Raw genomic sequence first — 18966 nt, 5'->3', positions numbered from 1 at the left:
CTAATGGGGCTGTGCACACCCCGGGGCTGGGGGAGCCGCTCACATGAACTTGTGTTTGCTGGTTTCCAGACGTGATTTGAAATCACTCTCACCACTGAGAAGCGATCCCCTTCCTGATTCTGTCTGAATCATTCTATGAAGAGAAGGTGCCACTTGATCTTCCCACCTGACACTGAATAAGCTTCCCATTTAACAAGCCAAGGTCAGATGAGAGGGCCTGACCTCTTGGCAGGCAGCAAACTGGAGCTTGTGACCTTGTGTTTGTATTTTAAGCATGCTCGTATCTTTTTTAATTTGAAGAGCTTATTTTTTCATGGACATTAATGCATTACTAACTTTAATTCTAATCAATAAAGTTGTTGATTATTAGTAAGGTTCTTGGCTAATTAACAGTGCCTAAAAGTCTGCCTGAAGTCATGAAGGGGAGGGGCCATCCCAAGCTTGGAACGCCACCTCAGGTGGAGCCGTGTGCACAAGGCTGTCCCAGGTGGCCAGGGCAGGCGCTTGCTTAGTGAAGTGTGCGTGGAGGTCAGCAGCCCCGCGGATGGGCACCTCTGGTGCCTGCCTTCACGGGTGAACAGAAGAGTCTTCCTATCTGCTGCAGGCGTGTTAGCTAAGCTTGGCTTACTTCTGGGATAGGCTGAAAGGCCAGGGGGACACTAGTGAAGACCAGCTTTCCTCCGAATGTCCGAGGCCCTGACACTGAATGTCTGCAGGGACTTACCACCCCTGCAGAGGATGCCGGGACAGCAACTCCAGTCCTTGGAGTGTGTGAGGGAGGTCCTGCCTGCAGATCTGTGGCCAGGACTGTTCTGCCTCACACCCGTGCCCTCTTCCTCACCTAAATCTGCACTGCTGGCCAAACACCACACCTCAAGCATCCTGTGGGACACTACTGTGCACACAGTAGGCCAGGCAGGAGGGGACTGTGATGAATAAAAGCATCCCCCTGCCTGCGTGGGACTGCCAGTCCACTGGGGGAGAGGGCTGCTAACCCCACACCCAGGAACAAACGTGAAGACGACTCAGTGGGAGAGAAGACGGAGAGAAGCCGGGTAGGGGCCGGGCCACCAGGGACCAAGAGGGACGCTGCACTGGTGTGGAGCTCGGGACCGCCGCCGAGAAGAGCCTAGGGGAGCTAGAAACCAAATGCACAGCAGGGCAGAAAGGGCAGCCCTGGCCGGCCCTGAGGTGGGAGGACTCGAGATAGGTGGAACCTCCCCAGTAGGAAGTGGCCCTGGTGGTACCTCCCTCGCAGGACTTCGAAGAGCTGCCTGGAATTCTGGGCTCACTATCTTCAATTCCAAGGCATTTAAAAATCACATCCCCAACACGGTCTACTCTTTAAAAAAAAAAAACAACATACTTCTTTAGTTGTAGATGGACAATACCTTTATTTCATTTATTTATTTTGATGTGGTGCTGAGGGTCGAACCCAGGGCCTCACATGGGCTAGGCAAGAGCTCCGCCACTGAGCCCCAGCCCAGCCCAAGGTCTACTCTTGATGGTCAGGGGTTGCTTCTTGAAAAATACCCAAAGAGCTGGAGGCTGAGATCAAGTGGCACGTCTCCTAGAACCAGGGATCCTGTTCTGGGCAGGACTGGGCTGGGCTGGTCCAGGCTCCCTCTCTCCTCTGGGGCTGGCTGTGGGCTGGGTGGTGCGGAAAGGCCCACTCTCCTCGGGACACCTCAGGATGCTAGGATGGCTGCTCTCCTCTGATGACCTCTCAGCCCCACAGGACTGCCTGGCTTGGTTCCTTTGGGGGATTTCATGAATCTCCAGAAGGTAGGGAATGGAAGTGTCCCACCTCTCCCTTGCTTGACATCTGGAAACCTAGGCTCAGTGCTGGAACATCTGCCATATTCTGTTGGCCAAAGAAATTCCAGAGGTGGAACAATAGGCCTCACCTCTTGAAGGTCACAAACAGTGTAGACACAGGAAGAGACAGGGCCATTTTGTAACTGAGCTGCCACCGCTGCTACTACGGCCCTCTGTAGCCAGATCTGTCCACTTACGTGTCTGTCCTTCTGTGGAAATGAGTTTGCAGAAACTGAGAACTTGGCCAGGACCCCACGGCAGGGGAGTAGATCAAGCCTGGATCTGACTGTGGCCGAGACCCCACTCCTTCCCTGACCACATCTGGGCTCAGGTAAATCTCATGGCCCAGGAGAATTCAGAACTAGATTCAATGGAAAGATAGAAGCTGTATGCTTTCTGTTCCACCCCAAGGGGAAAAAATGGACTCTTCAAATAATGGATGAAGCCCACAAGAGGAGGCAGACACTCCAGTCTGCAGAGACTAAACAGCATCTGCTCAAGAACAGAAGGTTCACCGTTTAGAATTTGTTTTTAGTTAAAAGGGGGAAAAAAGTAGAGGAAAGTCCCTGTCCGGCTCTTAGGTGCAGGGAGAGTGAGGTAGGGGAGCTTGCTGACAAGTGCTCCTGAGGACGGCCCCTGACACCAGGTGCCTTCCATCCTGCATTCTGCAGCTTTGGGAGTCCTTGGCCCACTCCCCTCCCCAGAAAATGAGCCTCTAAATCTCTGCACTTCAAGTTTTAAGAGCTTTTTTGGACAGAGATGAATACTTCAAAATAAAAGCATTAGATGTGGCAATTAGCCTGCTAGATGTTACAAAATTCCCCGAGTTGCTTAGATGGTTGTGGATTCTCAGAGATAGATCCTGAGCTCTTTCTGGAACGCCGTACCTTGGCAGGAGCTTTTGAGTGTGTTCCAAGCTGGTGCTGAAATGAGTGTGGAGGTGGAAGGGCTGGGCCATCTGAAGGATAGAGATGGGGGTTAAGGTGCCCTTGCTGTGGGCCACCTCAGAACAGGGCCTCCTGGCAGAGAACCAGAAGAGCAGTGTGGCTTTGAAGAGCCACCTCGACAACCCAAGTTCATTTGGCTGCAGCACCAAAGCCAGCTTTGATGTACCACTAGTGTCCCTGCAGGAAAGGATTAGGGACACATTCAGAGGACAGTGAGCAAGATGGTCCCAGATGCTGGGGACATGTGCTGGCATGAGCTGGAGGAGGGACAGGAGGGTCAATTGGAAAGAGTGCCTTGCTTCTCTGTCAGTCATGTACCAAGCCTATCTTGAGTTTCCTGGGGCTTTGGAAGACCAGGGTAAGGAGGTGGGCTTGCAGAGCTTGGAGTGCTGTGAATTCTTGGGTCCTGGGTACAGGGAGTCCCTAGTAGTCCCTTAACAATGTAATGCTCCACAGGGAGTTTAGCTGGCTTATTGCTGTTGGTAGCTGGGATGAATGCAGACACAACAGGTGGGAGAGGTGACAGGTGACATTAAGGGTGGCTCTTGCTCTTCCCTGCCTCAGTAGGGAACCTTCCAGCCCCCAGTAGATTTTGATTTAACCTGCAGATGACATTTTCTTTCTTTCTTTTTTTATTTATTCCACTGAGCATTTTTTTTATGTTGTCAGTCTGAGACTTAAGGAAAAGTTGCAAGAATAGTAAAAAGAATTCCATATATCTTTTTCCCAGATTCCTTAAATAAGAAAATTTTTATCACATTAGCTTTCACATGAGTTGCTTCCTCTACCTCCCAAGTTATTTGACAATGCATTGTTGACACATCACTTTATTACTAAATATTTCTGAATGTATTTCTGAAAAATAAAGATAGCCTTAGCCAGGGGTGGTGGCATACACTTGTGATAGTAGAGATTCAGGAGGTTGAGGCAGGAGGACTGAAGTTTAAGGCCAGCCTGGGCAACTTAGCAAGACCCTGTCAAAAATACAATAAAAAGGTCTGGGGAAGTCGCTCAGTGGTAAAGCACCCCTGGGTTCAATCCCGAGTACCATTAAAAAAATTTTAATGATATTTTTAATAATAATTTTTAATAATATTTTAAAATAATAAATTAAAAAATACAGATAGCCTTTTATACAACTTTGGCAGTTATCAAAATGAGGAAAGTGACTTTAATCCAATTTTACTAAATATTTTGGAGACAACAAATTTTGCCACTTGTTCTAAAAATTCTCTTGATGGGAAAAGAAAATTGCTCCATGTTCCCTTGGGTTCCACGTCTCTGAGACATTTGCCCACTCACTCCTTGTTGCTCTTGGCCTGGGCATTTTGATGAGAGGGCCGTTATTTCAAATTATGTCCCTCAGAACTTTTCTCATCATTAGATGTAAATTACGCGACTTTTAGTGTGAATATTTGCAGGAACACAGGGGAATTGATTCTGCCTTCTCCTGGGTGCATGCAAGGGGAGCAAGATGTCTATTTCTTCCATGACTGCTGGTGTGAAATCTGGTCCCTTGGTTCAAGTGCTTCCTGCCCTGTTTCTCCTGAAACCTGTGATTATTCCTTAGTGACCCACTTGGGGCTCTCCTGCTGGAAGGAACGGAATATCCCTTTGCTCATGAAACTCTCACCGAGTTTTAGTATCCATTCACGATTCTTGCCTCAATCTGTCAGTGCTGTGAATGCTGTCACCAGTTTGGATCAGGACACAAGGGAAAATGTTCCCTCCCACCTAACTTTATTTCATCAATAACAAATCAGGGGTTCTTACTTCATTGAGTGGTTAATAATCCTGTACCATCATCATTTATCTGGATGCTCAAATCACCAAGAGCCTGCTCTGCCCTCAGCCTCCTTCTAACATACTGCAGGCACCCTCCCGGGCCCCATCTTCCTATTTTTTGTTACCTCTTCCCTGACAGTTGAGACCGACTCCTATATTCTCTACATATTTCTCATTCACTCAATCCTACACTGCACAGAAAGCAGCTTCAGAATTGCTAATCCATTCTTCTGCCCAAAACAAGTTTTCTAACTATACCATAAAACGGTTCTTCTTTGTCTTTAGCCTTGGGATACAGAGCAAAAAATGTGTGTCCAGCTTGCTTGGGTTTGATCTTCCCCACCCTTCTTCAGTCTGGTTTCTGGATTCCTTTGAGACAGAATTAAGTTTATCTGTTCTTGTCCGCAGTTAATTTGGGGCTTTTGTTCATCCTTGTTGTGATTATTAATATCATATGCAAAATGTTAACATGACTCGAGCATCAGAACCACACTAGGGACTATGCTCACCAGTCCTGCCCCTTTACCTGTCCTTGGCCCCCTTTCCTTCAGCCCTGTTCCCATCCTGCCCCTCTTGACAACCAATCCCATAGGGGCTGAGTTTTCCCTTCTTTCTGTGTGGTTTCACACAAATAAGCAGACATGTTTGTGTTTTATCACCTCCCTCTTTCTGATACACAAAAGGCAAAACGTCTCTTGCACTTGGTTTTTTCACTGTGTGTGATGTTCTAGAATTTTCTCCACAGTGGTCCACACAGAGCTTGCTCCTCTTTTTGCAGCTGAAGTGCTGCGATGCGTGGATGTACCCAAGTTTATTCTGCCATTTTCCTACATGGGAATGTGTCTACGGAAAATGTAACATAGTTGCAAAACCTGTCTCATTTGGAAACAAGGTTGCATTGAAGGACCCTGTGCACACCTTGTGTATGCCCTCCTTGTGTCTTCAGGGTGGATTTTGAGGAGTCAGGGTCACTGAGTCAAAGGAAAATGTATATGTCATGACACTGCCAATTGCCTTCCAAAAGAGTTGACTCCCTTTTCTTGGCCAGAAGCAAGCCACTTGAGTCTCTGCTGCCTCCCGGTGCCCTTATCTGCCAATCTGATAGGGGGAATGGTCTTGGTTTGTAGTTTTAATTAGTATTTGCTGATTAAGTTAGGATAGGTAATTTTCATATATGTAAGGAAAATTTTAGTATATTTTTTGGTGAATTGTCTATTTGCCGTTTCTTAGTTTTTTTGTGTTTTTTTTTTTTTTTTCAATTAGGGATATTAGCCCTTTATCTGTAATATATACACTGAAAATAATTTTCTCCCGATTTATCAGCTTTCTTTTGCCTTTGTCTATGGTATTTAAATGCAAATATTTTAAATCATATAGGCAAATTTGTAATTTACTAAAAGCATGTGGATTTTGAGTTATGATTAGAAAACCGTTCCTACACTTAGATTATTGTGGAGCTCATTCACGTTTTATTTAACACTTAAAATACTTCATTTGCTTTCATTCAAATCACTAGTACATTTGAAGCTTATTCCTATGTGTGCTAAGAGGTATAGATCTACCTTTATTTTTTCCCAGATAGCTACCCAGTGGTCCCATGTACTTGTATTCATATTTGAGATGATGTCCTTATCACACACAAAGCTTCAGATGTTCTTGGATTTATTTACGAACCTCATTCTATTCCATCGGGCTGTTTTCCTATTCATGTCCCAGTGCCCTTAAATACAACTTAATCTCATGTATAGTAGATCTCACAGGTGGTTTGCAGCTTTCCGCTGGGCTGAACCATGGGAGATGACCACCAATCATTGACCATCATTGCCCAAGACTCTGCATTTCACATCCAATAGGAGTGCATAATTTGTGGGCCCTCTAGAGTCATTTACTGGCTATTTCTAGAAAGAATATAAATGTTCTGGCCAAGTGGACTTCTGAATTCCAGCCTTCATTTCTGAGTTGCTCACAGACCTGGGAACCTCACAGCAGCCTGTTAATCTTGTCTTTTTCTTTCCTTTCTTTTCTCTCTTTTAGTGATAGAGGGTCGCGGGGTCACAGACAGCATTCAGAGATTCTCCTCGCTGCCGCCCTACCTGCCGGTGAGCTACCACATCCTCAGAGCAGAGAGCTCCTTCTTCCTGAAGGAGGCCAGCCAGGACCCACTGGGCAATGCCAGCCTGCAGTCCCGGGTGGAGTCCTTCTTCGTGTACAGAGCCAGGCAGCCCCCAGTGCTGAATGCCAGCTATGGGCCTTATTCTGCAGAGAAGGTTGTGCCTCTGGACTTCATGTCGACCTCAAATTTTTTAGGCCCAACCAACAAGTTTACTTTCAACTGGAAACTGAAGGCCTACATCCTGCGGGACAAGATCTACCTGAGCCGGCCCAAGGTGCAGATCCTCTTCTACATCGTGGGCAGAGATTGGGATGACCATCGGGCAACGGAGAGGCTGCCCTGCCTGCGGGTCTTCGCTTTCCGGGAGACCCGGGAGGTGAGGGGCAGCTGCCGGCTGGGCGGGGACCTGGGGCTGTGTGTGGCCCAGCTAGAGCTCCCGGCCAGCTGGTTCAGCCCCCTGATGGTGGTGGGGAGGCGGAAGCCCGTGGAGCAGCCCGAGGGGAGTCCCGTGGAGCTCTACTACACCGTGCAGCCAGGGAGCGAGCGAGGGGACTGCACCGGGGATGACGTCAGGAAGGGCAATGCCATTCGCCCAGGGAAGGGGGGTCTGCAGGAAGCAACCTCGCACCTGCAGAAGATTGGCACCGTGGGCCTGTACCGCACCCAGGACAGTGCCCAGCTCCGCGAGCTGCGCCTGGACGCCAACGTGGTCATCTGGCTGCCCTCCCGACCTGTGAAGCAGGGAGACGTGGTCACTGCCTACATCACCATCTCCAGCAACTCTACCGTGGATTTCTTCATCCTGAGGTAGGTGCCACACTGGCCCCTGGCCGTCCTTGGTATGTCTAGGGTGGGGTCCCACTCCATGCCTGGGCACAGATGGTCAGGAAGAGTGCTTTTTGCTTCCTATCAGAACCCTTTCACCCAGCAGTGGAAGCTGAGTCCTACATCTGCCCATGGGGTCACTCAACAGCTCCTCCTGCGCCGTGTGTCCTGCGGGACCCAACCCAGGGGAGAGGGCAGAAACGTAGCCTGCAGAAGGAGGGTGGAAGCAACCAGCCTCTGTGGGCCTTGGGTTTACATCGGAGTTGGGCAGGGGGATTCGAGTGTTTCTGTGGCTTTGGCTTTACTTTTAAGTGTGCTGATCTGCAGTTTGGGTTGCATATCAGAGCAGGAACTGGGGGCTGTCATGTCTGGCTTGCGTGTGCAGGAGAAGAGCTGGGGGTGATGCTCACAGTCTTGAATATGGTGGGCTCAGGTGTTTCTGGCTAGGGGCTGGGAAAGCCTCAGTTCCCAGGGTCAGCTTGGCGCCACTTCAGGAGCACATCCAACAGAAAACTAGGCAGCCAGGTGCTCTACACACAGACAGGCCAAGGAATTCCTAAATTAAAAAGAACCCAGGACACCTGGCAGGCCATCCCCTTGGCTGGCTCAATCTACCAATCCAAGCTGTGCTAGCTGCTGTCACTCTGGAAAGTCTCAAAGTGTTGATTCGAGAGCACTTGCTTCCTGGGGTAACAACACTGAGAAAAAGCTGCCCAGCAGATCCTCAAACGTGGAGGGGAATTCACGATCAGGAAAAATATGTTCGTTTGAGACTCGTTTTAAAAACGAAAATTAACAAGGTTTTTCTTCTTCTCTGATATTTAAGAAAGACTTGGGTTACATTGCAGCTGTGCTTTGGTTCTTTTTAGAATAAAATAATCACATGTCAAGTGAGTTGTTTGGGAAAAGATTTGTGGAACAGAGTGATGGCAAGTGATGGGCACTTCCAGTTCCTTTTCCTTTGGTAATGTGGCCACAAAGATGGTTAGTGTCAGTTTCGCTTTTTTATAAGAAATGTTCAGATTTCTGTAAGTCTCATAAGGTATTTATTAGTCCTTCAGATTCAAATAGTTTTTTTCCAGAAGTTTCTTCTTTGTCAACACCCTTGTGACTTTTCTTTCATTTTTTTCTACTTGTTTTAACCAACTATCTATCCATTCATCTTTCTATCCATCCATCTTTCTATCCATCCATCCATTTATCCATCTATCCATCCATCCATCTATCCATCTATCCATCCATCCATCCATCTATCCATCTATCCATCCATTTATCTATCCGTCCATCCATCCACCTATGGTGCGAGGAAGGGAACCCAGGCCTGTGCTGCTGGCTGTTTCTTCCTGTGTTGAGTTCTGTGGATCTTCACTTGCCGGTGTTTCTGGATGTGATTGAGGGACTCTTGCAACATCTTCTCAGAGGCATTATGAAATCAAATGCTTTTTCTGGGATTTAAGGTCTCACCACCAGATTCCTGTCATTTGCATGTAATCCTCCCGTGTTCAGCAAGGGGCGTGCCACAGTGTGGAAGGGACCTGACCTCAGTGCACTGGAGACTTCCTGAAGATGTCATGACCTTGTGACTGTGGCCAGGATGCTCAGCATGGGGTTTGGCTCCTCTGGCCTTGGGTAGGGAGAAATGCCCGCCTGGGAGCCTGAGGTTAGTCCTCAGTAAGTCCTTCACCCTGCTGACTTCAGATGGCACCCAGCCCTGGCTCTTGAACTTGGAGACAGGGAGATGGGGACCGAAGGTAATACCGCAGGGTCATTTGTGTCCCCACACGTCTGTCTTGGGGAAGTGCAGGCTGTCATCCCCCAGGGTGACTGTGAGTGGGGCCACCTGCATCCTTGGGTCTGTGGTCCAGGGCCTTCGGCTGCCCTCAGAAGGGAGGAGCTGTGGCAGTACTGTCCATCACAAAGCCAGATGTGGTGGAGGAGAACGTCAGTCCTGCAGCCAGCATCCTCTGTCCCATCCTGTCTCTCCCACTGACAACTGTGTGACTTGGCAAGTTACCAACCCCCTCGTGCCTCTGTTTCTTTATCTTAAAAACAGTTTGAGCTCAAGGGCCTCCTTGCATAGCATTGGGATAATTTGATGGGCTAATATTTGCTTGTAAGGTACTTATAACACTGTCTGGCACATAAAAATGTTGGCTGTGATGATCTGTTGAAGATTGGGTGAGCATTGAATTCTATTTTAGCTATAAAGGACATGCACTCTGCACAAAACCACCACCAATCACCCTCAAAGCCATGTTGACTCCCATCGCACCAGGCCTGTCCTTAATGATGGGAGCTTTCAGAGCACAGAGGGTAGCAGAGGGTGTGGGACTCCGGACTTGGTCACACTGTGGGTGTTACTCCCCTGGATCTTTCTATCCACAGACCAGGGTCCTTGGGAGAGGAGGTCAGCCTGACCTCCTGTCCAAGATGCAGCACCTCAACTGGAAGCAGAGTTCTTAAATGCTCCAGAGCAATTCACTCATTAGAAACTCCAAACACAAAAGGGCCCCAGACACGTGTGCAGATGAAAGGATTTGAGTCTCAGGCAGGTGGGGAGTCAGTGGAGGTGGAATTGTTGGAAGACGTGTCTCAATCTGTTCTCCTTCCGAAGATGTGATAGCACTACTTAAAAAAAAAAAAAGAGAAGTTATGGACAATAAAGACATTGTAGGGCTTGGCTTAATTTAACTGCACTAATGGTCCATTGGGGGTTTGTGAAATGGAATCTCTCTCTGTGTGGAATCCCGTCATTATCTCCTTCCCTTCATCTATCCCCCGTCCCTCTTCTTCTCTCCAACAAGCTTCCTTGCTCCTCCAACATGTGAGAAAGTTCTTTTATATTTAATCTTTTTTCATTTTAAGAAATTAGAGACTTATAAGAAATTGCAAAAAATGATACAGTGCTTTCCCATATACCTTCTCCTGTTTCCTCTCAGAAGCAAACCACAGAACCATTAGCTTGGCCAAGCCTAGAAAATTGGCACTGACAGAACATTATTAGCCAACCCGCAAGTGGCACTTGTGTCAGAGTTTGGGTGTTTATTGTTTGTTTCGTGTTTGTTTTTAGTCCCGGGGTACTTTACCAGTGAGCTTCATCCCTGGCTCTTTTAATCTTTCATTTTGAGACAGGGCCTTGCTAAGTTTCCCAGGCTGGCCTAGAACTTGCCATCCTCCTGCCTGAGCCTCCAGAGTCACTGGGATTATGGGAGAATCTAGGTGCATTATCCCTTTCTGGGAAAGGGATTGTTTTCAAAGGGGAGGAGGTTCGATTGGGAAAGACGGTCCCTAGGAAAAACTGCCCAGTTTGAGCAAGTGCCCGGCCATGTAAGCCTAAGGACAGAGAAGTCACCACACCAGATCATCATCACTACCACCTGGAAGGCTGCCCTCCTTCCCAGTCTCACATGTATCCAGATATCAACAGGTATTCAGGGACACTAGCTTCTGTAGCCACACGGTGTCTCAGAAGCCCTCCAAGAGCTTAGCATCTGGTCAGGGTGAAAGAACCCAGGCCTCAATGAAGCTGGCCTTGTGAATGGCAGACCCTCAGCTGGAAAGGCTCCCAACCTCTGCGTGCCAACAGCTGCGTGCACTCCAGGAGCGCACCATGCAGGATGCCAGTCACCATGATGCAGATCAGTATCCCCACAGTCTGGGTGTAGCTCTCATTCAGCTGATTCTACAGGGAGCAGCCTTGGTCCTCACACCCTAAACACTTGGAGAACAGCTACCCACACCTTGCTTTTATGGTAGAAGAAGCAAACCAGAAGAAAGACAGGTCCATCTTCCAGCCCTCGCCTTGTCTGTTGGAGTTTTTAAATGTGGCTCATTTCCTTCCGCTGTTTGTGTTCAAAGTCGCTTTCTTTTGATGAAGAGGTTTCCATCTTCACTGTGGGTATCATGTGTCTCTCCCGTGGATGAATCTGTATTCAGTGAATGTTTACTGCTCCCATCTGCCAGGCATGCGTGTGCGCCAGCAAAGGAAACAGCACAGCTCTCTCCCCATGCAGGGCTTGTGCTCTTGGGGAGGAAGATGAACATAATCAAAATAAGGAAGTAATGCCGCATACAGTAATAAGTGGTGAGAAGTATGAGCCAAGAGAGAAGAATAGAGCCTGCCGAGCCTGTGACTTAGAGAAGGCTGCAGCCAGGGCAGGCCTTGCTATAAAGGTGGCATGGGGGTCAAGCATGTTCTTGGGAGCAACAGGTGCAAAGGTCCAGAGGCAGCTTGCTTTCTGGTTGCAGGAATGTAAGGGACCATTGTGGGTGAAATAGAATGGAAGGAGGTGCAAGTAAGTTCAGGGAAGAGGTGGGATCCAGGTCACTCAGAGCCTCACAGATCCTTGCAAGGACTTGCCTTGTTCTGAGATGTGGGCAATTGGAAGGTTTTGTTAGTCACAATCTAACTTTATTTTTTATTTTTTTTTTTTTTTTAGGCAGGGTCTTGCTCTCTTGCCCAGGCTGGCCCAGCTCACCATCCTCCAGATTCACCCACCCCCCAGCAGCTGGAAATGCAGGCCTGCACCCCCACATTCAGCTCTAACATGGGTGCAGGAGACACTGGGGTCAGACGTTAGGGTGAAGGATGAGTGGCTGCCCCTGTACTGGGAGGTCTGAGGGAGCAACTCCACCCTTTCTGGAGAACATACTTAATCTTAATTAAAATGTGTTTTATGCTTAAAATCATTGTTTTAGGGGAAAATATCCAGCAAGCAAATAATCTAAGGGGATTTCCACAATACGGGTCTCACAGTAAAGTTGGTAGTAAGAGGCCCTGGGCTCTGGGAAACACCGTGGCTCCTCTCAGCTAGCACAGAGGTGGCTGAAACCTGTGTATCCACCTACGGCCACTGGGGACATGGAGGGATCCACTCAGGCTCAGAATGCTGAGAGCCACAGCCAGTGGAAATGACGCATGGCATTTGTGCCAGAAGGGAGTGGTTGAGAGGTGACGCCAGCGAGCCATTGAGATGATGATGGTTATGTTAAGCTGTGTATTCATTTGTATATTAGACCCCTCTTGTCCGCCTTGGCGGCTACTTTGCAGTTCTCCTGCTACTTTGGAGTTCTGGGGATTCCTGGAGAGTTCCCATTGGTTGGGGAAGTGCCGGAGGAGGGATTTCCGGTGTGTGGTGTTCCTGGAAGGGCCGCGTGGGTGGCATTGGCGGAAAAGCGCCCCTCCAACCCTGCCCCTCTTGTGACAATCAGAATGTCTGTAGACTTTGCAGATGTTCTCTGGAGGACAAGATCCCATGTCCGCAGCCTTGGTGTGCTTAGACCTGTGGCTGGTCTGTGGGATGCAGGTGGAAGATGGGATGAGGTGGCTCAGGGCTGGTGGCTCATGCCTCCACGGTTCTTTGAATAACAGCTGTTGAGAAAGTTTCTTGCTTCCTCCTCTAAGCAACAACCATCTGGGCTCCTCGTTATGTTCTGAAGCCCAGCTTCAGATCTGGGCAGAAAGGAAATCCCTCCTCATAAGCCCAAATTCAAGGCAAACCATGCTTGTTCTTACCTACCTCACCAGCACCTGGGCAGCGCTGGGTTTGTAATAGATGCACAAACATTTTTAAGGGACTAGGCCTGACTCTAAGTCTGGAAGAGCACTCCCCCCACCAGGGCTTTGCCTGAAGCATCTCCTGCCAGGTGCTTCCTTCGCACCTGCTTCCAGGTGACCCATTCAGGGTGGCTCTCCCTGCCCCCTTCCCAGCCTCTCCACAGCTCCCTTCCCCTTAGGTTCTGTTTTCATGGTCTCCCACCCTCGCCATCCACATGGGTTGTCTCCCTCCCCATTGTAGAGGCTCCAAGGTTGTGGTCCACAGGACCATGCCACATCCCAGCACTTGGGGCATGCTAGGGACACGGTGGCACCCAGCAGTGATGCTCTGGTGAATAAGTGGTTTGCATGTTCCCACCCTGACCCCGTCCATGTCTAAGAGGCAAAGGAGATACACAACCTCCAATCTTGGAGCCCCCTAGTTTCTGGATTCCTCTGGACCTCAGCTCCTTTCTCCAGTCATGTGACCCTGAGGTCGGTGCCAGTGCGGCACAGTGGACGCTCCAGCAGAGGAAAGGCACAGTCTCTCCTTCCATCTGCTCATGTTTCTGGCTTTGAAAGAACAGCAGAACAGAACAGCAATGTGCCCAGCTTCCCAGTGCCCCGCTGGGTAGACCTCATGCACCAGGACTGGTAATGGCACCTTCAGGCCATTAGTCCTAAGATCTGAGTTTTAGAAACACAGTGAAGGGAGGAGGAATCTTCCCTGAAGATTGGAGGGGCAGAGGCTGTGCCAGGAAGAGCACCCCATCCTTGGCAGCCCTGCCCACTGAGGCAGGACCCCGAGAGTAGAGAGAAGCAGGCAGCCCTTGGGGTGCGCAGGGCATGCACCCGTCTTTCCCAATTCCTGGAAGAAGGACCTCCCCATCCTTCAGTTCCATCCTGGCCAGCTGGTGGGTGAAGCAGTGGCCAGTGTGATTACCATCTAAGGTCCCCACCATGTCACCATGTGTGCTTAGCAGACGAGATCTGCTCCTAGTGTGTTCCAGTCAATCAATAGAGAGACTGGGCAGGGAAGAAAGCTTTCAGAGATGTGTCCTAGTGTGGGGAGGGCTTGTCAGACTTTTCATATGGGAACACTGGGATGAGCATGATGTTTCCCAGCCAGATGAGGTTTATAGGTGGATTTGTTCGTAAAACCTAACTGTGTGACCAGGGAATCCAGGTGGGGTTCACAGGGTACCTTCCACCTCCTCCCAGAGGACTTCGTAAGGTTGACCCATTGCAGACACTCTGCGTTCCCAGCCAGCCCAGGGCAAGGGCTTGTGGGAGGGGGCGTCTGCACAACCACACCACACACACAAGGTGCATTGCAGCATTGAGCCTTAGAGCCACCAGGACCACCACCCCAGGGCCATCATCCACGAGCCAGCAACTAAAGAGGCTGCTTCCATCAAGCAGAAGGTGATTCAGGTTTAAGAGGAATGAAACCCACTACAGCATGCAGGACCTGGGAGAGGTGACACGGGTGACAGAAGCCAGTCCAAGAAGCCCACACGTAGCACGATCTTACTCGTAAGGTACCTAGAATGGGCAGATCCATGGACACTGGAGGTAGACTGTTGCCAGAACAGGGGTCGGGGGAGTGGGGAGTGACTGCTGATGGCCTCGGAGGTTCTTTCTGAGGTGCTGAGCATGTCCTGAATCAGATGGTGGTGACAGTGGCACTGATTCTCCAGTACGCTACACAGCTCTAAGCCCAACGCCCCGCCTTCTCCTGGTGGCCAGGCTTTAGTGCACGTGGCACCATGGACACTAGGAGCTGAAATGGCCAGGGGCCATAGCAAGCAGGAGTTCGCATGCCATTTCTGGAGAGGCAAATACTCACCTACTCCCGGCGACTGTTGGTGTGCGGGCTGGTAAGACCACAGCAACCAGATTCCGTGGGTTTTGAAGAGAAGCAGGAAGTGTGGGCTTGTAACTGGAGTCTTTTCACTTGTATGTGTGAACATCAGAATCATATTTCAGCTGCCCAGGCAGACCCGCCTTCTCTGTAGGCTGCCAGATGTCTCCTGCACCAGTCATGGCTGAGAGCAGAAGTATGTATCAGTTCCCTGCTGCTGCTGTAACAAATAACTCCAAACTTGGTGGCTTGAAGCTACAGAACTTCCTTTCCTCGAAGTTCTGGAGGTCAGAAGTTGAAAATCAAGGTGCTGGCCAGGCCACACTCCCTCCAAGGATAAGAGTCCTTCTTTCTGCTTCTAGTTTCTGAGCCACTGGTGAGCCTCCATGTCTCTTGGCTTGTGGCTACACCTTCAGTATCCACCTCTGTGTTCATACATGTCTGTGCCCCAGACCCCCCATCTTTTCTCATGTAAGGACAGCCATCACTGGATTTAGGGCTCACTCTAATCCAGAAGGATGCCGTTTTGAGATCCTTAACTAATTATAAAGATCCTGTTTACAAATAGGTCACATTCTTAGGCCCCACCTGGGTGAGAGGCAGGAGGAGTGCTCAGCACCTCTGGAGGAGATGCGTCCCCTCAGGTGCAGCCTCGCCTAGCTCTTCTGAAAGCTGCATGCCCTTGGCAGGACTGCAGCAGGGCCCAGCTACAAAGGGGAGGTCGAGCCTTTGCCTCCAGCCTGAGTCTAGACAGGTGCTCTCAGGACTGCTGCTGTCCTTACTAAGCAGGGCCTGTGTCCACGCTGTTATAATTTAGCTTCAGCAAGTCAGTTTTTCTCTGGCTGCTTTAATGTCTGAGGATGTGAAAACCCCGGCAAAGGCGTTTTCTGGATACCTGGATCGCCCCAGGTAATTGCTGGCCCTTCATTTCCACTGGACATCAGTCTGTGGGATCAAGGACGGTCTGGCCTCTTCCCAGACTCATCGTCAGGAGGAGGAGACCCTAAAACACAGTCAAGTTCGCATTGACTACAAATTTGAAGCAAACTCAGAAAATTCTAGAAACTCGTTTTCCCACACTCAGTCTCAAAGTCTTGCATCAGCGGCAGGCCACTTAAGGAAGCCCTCACGTCCATCTCCCATGGCTTGTCATTGTAAATGTGTTCTGGAAAAGAGGAAAGGAATAATTTTCTTTCTGCTTGGGAAGAAGTAGAGAAATAGCGTTTCCTGCCACGGCCACGGCCCCTCCCCAGCTCCCCGCAGCACATCTGGGTTGCCAGGCAGCGGCCTGCCGCGGCACCAGAGAGCGGCTCCACTGTTGTGGGAAACATCAGAACATGAAATCAACTCCAGCTCTGTGAAAGGAGAGGGGAACCAGAGCCCCCGCCCCCGGCCCTTTGTTCCACATTCCTTAACCCACTTAAAAGTTGTTTCATTCTTGAGTTCCCAAACCACAGGCTCCTCCAGGGCACAGAGTTTAACGCTTGTGTAAGTGGACCTGTGACCCAGTCTCTCCACTGGGAGGTTTTTGGAGAGGGGAGCAGTCTCAGGAGAGTAAAGACTGTGGAAAGAGCATGCCATGTGCAAGTATCCTGGTGTAGCTCAGCATTGAGGACACGTCCTGTATGTGACATGGTATTACCGCTCAGGGGTTCCTGGACATGGGACATCTGAATTCTCAATGTCTTGGAACCTCCTTATTAGCTTAAATGGGCTCTTGGCTAAAGATGAGAAACACTCCTGGTTCGAGAGCCATCAGATTGCACCCCCTTTGTTGAAGATCGGCCCTTGTAGACCCTTGCTGGTCCAGCCTGTTCCCTGGCTCTTGGTGACGTGGACCATGTTGCTTCTATATATTAGTTCTTAGTTTTCCCCAGGACCCGCCGGCTCCAGTCTACTCTAGAGGCACCATGAACTTGTTTTGGAAAGGCCTGAATGTGGAGACCTCATGGGGCAGGAGGAGGATGTGGTGTCAGGGAGGATGGGGACAGCTGTGGATCTCAGCCACATGGGCTGTTCCCTGTCTGGCCGCCTCGCTGCCCCCAGGGCTGGGTTCCTTTTGCCAGTCCCTTTGTGCTCCAGGCAGTCCCAGGATGGAGCCCCTGTTCTCCAGCCTGGCTCTGCCCTCTTAGCACCCCTAGCCAGGACCTTCCTCCTCTGCCATCTCACCTGGAGAACCCCGGCTAGAAAGGCCCAGGGTTCTGGCACCTGAAGCAGCTGCCACTCCATGGGCAATGCCCCCGAGGACAGTGTGCAGGGAGATGGGGACCGTGTCTCACCTTTCTCTGTGACACCCACCCCTGGTACCGCGAGTCACCATGCACTTGCTTTTCTGAGGTGATTTACAGAGAGACCTTTAAAAATAGAACTCACTCCAGGCTAAAGCAGCATGTGGGCCTCCCCTCTGCTCCAGCCCATGACAGCCAGGATGGAATCTGTGGGTCCTGAGAGGCACAGTCGGCTCCTTTGGAGACGGGGGCTGGACAAGTCTTCCGAGCTCCCAGGCAATGTTTGTGCGATGCGGCCAGGTCGTCCTCTCATGAGAAGCCGGCGACCCTCCCGGCAGCTGCTCTACAGATGCACAGACAGCCTCTGAGCATTGAGGAATGTGCCAGTTGCAACTTAAGCTAACCTAAAACAGAAAAGTGGGGCTGGGAGGACAGCCCAGCAGTCAAGCCCTCACCTAGCACACATGAGGCCCGGGGTTCCATCCCCAGCACCGCCAAAAAAACCACACACAAACAGAGTCTGCTTGAACTAAAATGGACATTTCCCCCAAGACTGAAAGGCCAGGGGATTCAGGCATCAGTGTCCCTGGGCTGGACTGACACCCCTGGGCTATGAGGTCTCCATCCTTCACCTCCCTCTTGTACATATTTCACCAGCTCTGCATGATGACTCCGGTGGTGGCTGTGTTGAGATAAGTAGACCTTCTCTTCTATAATAAGTCCAGTAAATGTCCTGTAATTGAGTTGCCTTGGCCTGGTTGGGGTCACACCCCCACATCTCATCCATTTACCCATTTACTGTGACTGGCTGATATAAGCTTGCTAATTCACCAGGCTACTCTTGGAGCAGGAAGTGGTGAATTGATCTCACCAAAACATGTTGACCACAAGTGTATATGGGGTCATTGGGAAAGAGAAAACTGAAGTACAGCTGCTAGCAGGAGGAGGATTTGTGCACCAGGCAGCAAATAGAAGTGACATCCATCCACCCAGCTGCAGCACAGCACATGCAGATGGCCAGGTTCAAAGCCAGCACCACAGGTTCCCAGCTGTGCAACCTGACTGGTTCCTGAGCCCCTCTCTGTGCTCACTTTCTGTATGCAGAGAATAGCCCCTATGTACAGGGATACTGTGAGATTTAACTGAAATAGAATTTTAACTTATGCTTGGCACACATTAAACATGAATAAATATTAACTTTTTTATTCCCACATTTTATTAACATGCATATTTTTTCTCAAAGTCACAGAGGCTGCACTGTACTTGCTCCTGACTGAGAGCTGTGAGAGGGACTGGGAGTCTGCTAGCTGATGACCTCTAGTCGGTATAGCAGCCTCAACAGTTTCTGGGAGGAGGGAAGCCATTGTGTTTGTTGAGGTCAACTGAGGTTCTCAACCAGGGAGCAGTTTTACCTGCACTTGGGCAGAGATCTGTGACAATGTCTGGAATGATTTTGGTTGTATAAATTGGGAAGAAGTTGCTACCAGTTTCCAGTGGGTGGAGACCATGTGTGGGAGGAGATGCCCTACAATCCACAAGACAGCCTCTTTGCCTCCCCCAACAAAGAGTATCCCAGCCCTAAATGACAATTAACAGTTCCGACATGGAAAAACTCTGAGGGGAACAAATGGCTGCTCACCAGGTAGGTTCCTACAACCAGGGGTCATGACCAATTTCTTTTCAGTCTCACCATGAGAGTCTCAGTGAGTCACAGATGTACCCTGTGCGTGTGATAAGAGCCGTCGGGGATGTGCAAGACAGCTCTGCTCAGCAGTGCAAGGGGCTCTGTTTCTTTGAAATGCTCTTTCCCAGATGTTGGCTGCAGATAATGGCCATGCGTCATGGAAATC

General features: G+C 49.8%; 1 protein-coding gene across 1 annotated transcript in view; it reads left to right on the top strand.

The window, feature by feature from the left end:
* The window catches only part of Tmem132c (transmembrane protein 132C), a 273283-nt gene that overhangs the window by 86493 nt on the left and 167824 nt on the right, over positions 1-18966 (top strand). The window contains exon 2 of the mRNA XM_027952017.2: positions 6585-7470. Within this exon, the coding sequence (XP_027807818.2) occupies positions 6585-7470 (886 nt within the window). The remainder of the gene's footprint in view (positions 1-6584; positions 7471-18966) is intronic.

Source organism: Marmota flaviventris, chromosome 1 (genome assembly GCF_047511675.1).
Source record: "Marmota flaviventris isolate mMarFla1 chromosome 1, mMarFla1.hap1, whole genome shotgun sequence".
NCBI lineage: Eukaryota > Metazoa > Chordata > Mammalia > Rodentia > Sciuridae > Marmota > Marmota flaviventris.
The sequence above is the reverse complement of the archived record's forward strand: the minus strand, read 5'-3'. Positions and strand labels throughout refer to the sequence as shown.